This window comes from Rhipicephalus sanguineus, chromosome 11, assembly GCF_013339695.2.
Source record: "Rhipicephalus sanguineus isolate Rsan-2018 chromosome 11, BIME_Rsan_1.4, whole genome shotgun sequence".
NCBI lineage: Eukaryota > Metazoa > Arthropoda > Arachnida > Ixodida > Ixodidae > Rhipicephalus > Rhipicephalus sanguineus.
The window spans coordinates 18,738,738-18,744,628 of NC_051186.1; the positions used below are offsets into that span (position 1 = coordinate 18,738,738).

General features: G+C 49.8%; 1 protein-coding gene across 1 annotated transcript in view; it reads right to left on the reverse strand.

The window, feature by feature from the left end:
* Positions 1-4,739: 4,739 nt before the first annotated feature.
* Positions 4,740-5,891, reverse strand: part of LOC119374901 (sericin-1-like) — a 27,533-nt gene continuing 26,381 nt past the window's right edge. Inside the window, exon 9 of the mRNA XM_037645104.1 lies at positions 4,740-4,915. Within this exon, the coding sequence (XP_037501032.1) occupies positions 4,740-4,915 (176 nt within the window). The remainder of the gene's footprint in view (positions 4,916-5,891) is intronic.

Below are 5,891 nucleotides of genomic sequence, written 5' to 3' on the forward strand. Positions count from 1 at the left end.
ACCTGTCATGTGACTGATACAGAAATTTGCGCTGGCTGCGCCTTATTGTCAGGAGCAAGAAAGAAGGCAAGGACGGTGCGCCACATTGAAACCACAGAAGCGCGCACCATAAAGTTTACTGTTCATGCTCGTGAGCGCTCGAGCTAGAGCGGCCTCCCTCCCAGTTACCACCGCCCCACACTACGCACGATGGCCCTCGCGAAGAGGAAGACAGTGACCCTGCTCGGATGGCTCCGCGAGAGCTTCTTGCTCATCAGCGAAGCGCACGGCAGAAATATGGCGCCCCCCACAAATCTCTTAAAGGGGAACACGCAATGGAACTCTGTAGAATTCAAACGGGGGTCTATCCAAATTTATTGCGATTACACAAAATTTTCCCGGCGTTGTATGGGCGCAATTTCCCGTGGTGTCGCGACTCGCCACCAACCTTCTACCATATCTCATGGGGTTGCAGTAAAAGGCCAAATAACCTCAATTCCCTACAGCGTAAGTACAGCATAGAAAACTCTTTAGAGCAATAGGAGGCACTCCTCGCTAGCTCGGACCAGGAGGCGCAACTAGCGCTTCTGGACCACGTCCCGCTGGCGGCACAAGTCAGTGACGCCTTGGACATGAGGCCTCACCCATTTAACTCCTAGACCCCTTCCCTTTCCCTCAATAAAAGTTATGCTTCTCCTTCTTCTTACTCTTCATGCTAGTTGAGCTCTACATGGTCAAGGTAATATCATACTAACGGCTAACTAGAACCACCGCCCAACGTTCAACTAACTAGAAGAGTGAAGACGAAGCGGACGCTGGCCTGTGTCTAGTTATGTGTCTCGTTTCCGAGGGCCATAATGATTGTATTCCAACTGGCCCTATTGTCTACTTAAATTCAGTCTCTGTACTCGGTGGGGGTTTTCAATGCGGTCACCGTTGTTGGCACCGTGTTCTTGCTGAATATAGCACAACGAGGAGGGAATGGTGCTTGCGCCAGTTCCTTGAACGAAAGGCAAGCGTAGGAAAGCGCGCAAAGAAGTATCGCTGATGAAATTGTGTGTGATGAAACGCGCTAACGTCGGCTGTGCTGAGCACCATGTGGAAATACCATGACACACCACCACGCGAAAAGGATGTGTTCGAATTATAGAGCTTATTAACTATGCCCAGCGAAACTGCAAATTTTCTCAGTTTCAAAAGCGACAGGACTGCTGTGTTCAGAAAGAGATGTGAGATGTCAGGTCTCGGGGATGTGGTTAAAACCAGGTCAATGAAACTCTCTCTCTCTCCCTCGCATCTCGATTGACCAACGTGATTTGACAGCGTTTGTTCCTAAAAATCAAAGATTTCGAGGCAAGCCTAGTGAATCGGGCTAACATATCACAAAGATGTTTACCATGAAATCGTTTGTCATTTAATGATTAATAAAATTCTGAAGTGACTCAGTGAAAGGCTCCGCATAATTTCGACCACCTGGGGTTCTTTGACGTTCACGGAAATCGCTGACTACAGGTGCCTCTAGTATTTCGTATCCAACAAAATGCGACCGCCGCCGCCGTACCGAACGCACGTTATTCGAGTCAGCTGCCGAGCACAACGAAATGGCCAGCCCTGTGGCCTTTAGCATCGAATACAAATTCATGCCTTTTTCGAGAGTCTGTTCGCCACAGTGTAGTATGAACGCAGATGCTAAGCACCAGCGCGAATGTCTGTGCACTCACACTTACATTTGAGGTAGTTGGTGAAGAAATATACTTGAAACAACGCGAATTATGTGTCATGACAGCGGAAAACAACAGATGGCAATTCTTTACTTGTTTATTTATTTTAGAGTCACATTAGTCTCTTCTTTGTTTTCCTCGCGGCAAAACATAAATAAATGAAGTAGTCGAGGTGCTCAAAACTTAGTGTCTTCATAGCAATTAAGGTATTGGCCTCGAGGAGTTACGGAGTCGCCCTCTATCGGACGCGCCTCGATTGCGTGCTAGGCAGGATGCCGCCGGCGCGCTCCCCATAGGTTTTGCTGTCGGCGCTCTACAAAAACACCTCGCGAAAGCCCTCCAGGGCATTTCTGTAAGTACTTTCGAAATGAACTGTGTTCTTTACTGTCAAGATAATCATTTTCGACGAACTGAAAGCACAAGACAGTCTACAGTCGCTGTCTCTTTGCAGAAAATCGAGCACCCGCTTCACGCTGTCACCGCGTTAGAGACCCCTGAACCGGCTTCTTGCGTGAAAGGTAGTCACTCGCTGAGTGCAAACTATGTGAAATATCTCGCTAGAGTAGACTGCCTATATAACCAAACGGAGCATAACAGAAAGAAGCCTCAAGCCTCAAGCCAGCGATCGCACGGGTTCGCGACGACTGACGGTGTCTCCACATGTATGAGCGTCTGCATGTATGTTCGTACTGATGGTTTCGCTTTTGCTACGAGCGCGTTTTGGCACCGCGCTGTGAACTTCAGGCCGCAAAACATGAGAATTTGTGAGTAAACAAACAACTACTGTTGCGCGGACGCTATCAGAGCAGTTCAAACAATTTCCTTACAACTGCGGCTTCGGTGCGCATGACAACTTTGTGATCTGCCGTCCCTACGATTCAGTGTTTTTTTTTCTTTTTCGGTCTAAATTCGGGTACGTTTCAATATCATTTGACAAGTTGTCTCGCACTGCGTATTGATCGGTCTTCTCAGCGGGCAAATGCCGCTGCTTCTGTTTGTTTATTCAGCGCATTCGTTTCGTTTGGTGCTCACACAAAACGTGAGCAAATGCGACGCCTTTTTTTAATGCTCCTTATTATCGTTCCGTTTGCATTCCAGTGAACTTGCCGCTCTCTGTGATCAACAAATTCATAAACCAAAGCTTCACCACTTCGAGATTGCTGGTGGAAGGAGAACCAGTCTACGAGACCGAGCATGTAGTAGCATGCGACGCCTAGGAAAAGAAATAAAATACAGTAACGCGGGAGAATCAGTACATCGACTGACAAGAAGATGGCTTTCGCCTTCTAGTCATCTTTAGCGAATGCATAAGGGACCCTGTGCGTTTTTTACTTTAACGTATCTAAACAATGAATTGCGCATCTGCAGGTGATTTTGTGGACGCTGAGCACGGGGCCGACGATCAAGAGGTCGCATTGGAGGGTTCTGAGATGGCATCGCACGTGGTAAAATGTAGCGCTTTTACCATCCTGTGGCAGATAAGCATAATTTGCCGGCGGGAAGCGCGCGCCAGCCATCGTCTCAGTGCGCGCTGTCTGCTACTCACCGAACATCGCAGGCCCGACGCAGTAACAAAAGTCTTCGTCGCGGAAGTGCTTGTTGCACACAAGACTCGTAGCGGATGGCTACTTGCCGGTTCTTAGCTTTACAACCCATGCTTCACGCTGTTTCTTGTCCCCGCGGTTACCAGTGCAGGCTGACACAGGGCTCCTTTGCGTAAGCGCGGCGCTGCGGCACCGAGCGGTAGAGCCCCATGTTCGTCGCCTTCGGAGGCAGCCACTCTATTACAATGGTTTCAATTGAGTAGAAAATGAGAGGAAACTTCCGAATTTGAACAGACCGCAGCGCATGTGGGACTTGAAACTCGTTTTCAAAGCACGCGGCAGTGCGCCACAAGCAGCCGACGCGGCCGTGGAGACCACGTGATCCTGCCAAGTACGTCACGCCGACGGTGGCGCCGGCGTTTCCAGTGGTGGGCCTCGAGGCCAATACCAGAACAGAACAACATGTCTGATGTCTTTTTCTTGTCTTAGTCCTTTTTACCACTTGCCTTTCGTCCTATGTATATTTGCGTTTCATTCAAAGCGAACGTGCGCGCGAGGAACGTTCTTTTGAGAAGGTTTTGCAACAACGTTGTATTCGCTGTGAGGGGGTTTTTTGAAGTGGATGGAGTGAAACGAAGCGTCCAAGACTTGTCACCACTTTTCAAGCAGAACGCTTACCACATTCTGTCAACGCTTACGCTAATCCTACATGAGGGGAATTGTATTTCAAATGTAAAACAATGGTTTCCTGGTGATGGGTGATAATACGCATATGAAGGCGAATCATCAAAAATACGTGTGGCTTTAACTGACTTAACGTCATTAGCCTGAAATGAGAGCGGAGCTGAGGGGCAGACTCAGCGATGAAGTAGACAGAGAGAGAAGGAATGTAGGAAAGGCAGGGATGTTAACTAGACAATGCGTCCTGTTTGCTACCCTACACGTTGGGAGGGGCAATAGAGGAGTAAAAGAGAGAGAGAGAAAGACAGACACCTGTCACATCACACACACAGTGCCGAGTTTCACAGGCGGTCGCTCAATAAGGTTCTTTTCAAGTACCGCAGGAGGGCTTGTGTGGCTTTCTGGGCAGCTATGCTGCGCGACCAGGCTCCTAAGAGGCTCCTAAGACCAGGCTCCTAAGTAAAAAGCAGTGCAAAGATAGGACGTTATTACTAACCTCATACACCTGCCTTGGAAGGGCTGCGAATTGCCTTCTCCCAGGGCCGACTCCGCCCCACCACCAGCATACTGCTCCTCATCACCGCTCACACCTCCTCCTCCTCTCCGCTTCACCACTTGAATCTAATTAACCTCCAACTCGCCTACCTCCTCCAGCCGCCTCCGCTGTATTATAGACCTCTCTCGGGGTACATCACACCACGGCGTCTACGTCACTGCATGACATCACGGGCGCACGTGCAACGATCGTGGTTGGCAAAATATCACCTCTGCTGGCTTGGCTTGGTACATTCGCACGGGGCTTGCCGGAAGTTTTCTACCAGCGCAGCTGTTGTTGGCCGAGGCTTTCGTGTCCGGGGCTGGCGTATCGATGATCACGTGCCCTCGCAGTGGGGCGAGAGTGATTCTCGGTAGGAATGGTAGGGGTGCGGGGTGGTGCGAGAGGCGAGGGCGGTGGACGGGGAGGCTTGCAGGAGGAGTGAACCGGTGAACCTTCAAGAAACACGCCAAGATAGGGTGAGGGTGAGGCTAAGTGTAGTGTTAAAGAGCGTGTCAGTGTTCAGGAGTTTATGCTTTGAGAATGGTGAACATTTGTCGTTCTCCCGTTGAAAAAGACGTACGTCGTGAGCGTCAGCGAATACTGACATCAGAACGGGCATGTCGTCGTCATGCCGACCGGGATGTTCGCGCAAGAGAGGCCGGAACTAAGCGCCAATGAAAGAAATACGTGAAAACAATAGAAATACGATATAGCCTGATGAAGGAGGGGCATCAGCTTCGCTGTTTCGAGAGTGTTCGCGAAGTGGAGCTTGCTGGATTTTTTTAACCTCTGCCGTCATATTTTCGTTGCGCGATTAGTTGTGGCATGTGTCAGAAGATATAGCGGTATGTCGTAAACTGCGTGACAAAAAACAATTGCGACGTTGAGTGCCTGTTTAACTAGGGGAAGTGAACCCATGTGGTGGTCTGTGCGAGGAACCGTGGCGTCGTCTTCGCAAATGTACCGCTTGTATTGTGGCGTGCAGTGTGCGTTGAAAGGCAGCGACGATACTGGCTCACCTTTTCGGACGATGCATCTTTTTTGGCGAAAACATTGGCGCGCATTGTGTCTGACAGGCCCAGTAGCAGTGACCGGTTGTCGACGGACTATCAGAATTTGACATTCTGGTGCAGGTAAAAAAATTATGGCTGCTTCGCACTAGTGTTGCGAAGTCTGAAAGAAGGGCATAGCTGGTGTATGCCTTCATTGTTTTACAGCGAAAGCTGTTATGAGGTCATTTAACCGGCCGTTTTTGGCGCCGTAGTTGTCCGCCGCCGCCGCTGCCGCCGCCGCCGGTGTCCGTAACCAGTATCGCTCGAAATAAGAAAAAAAAACGAAATAAGGAAAAAATTCCAGGATGGAACGAGGTTCGAACCTGGGCCCCCTGCGGGGAGCCCAGCATTCAACCTCTGAGCCATGGCGGTGCTT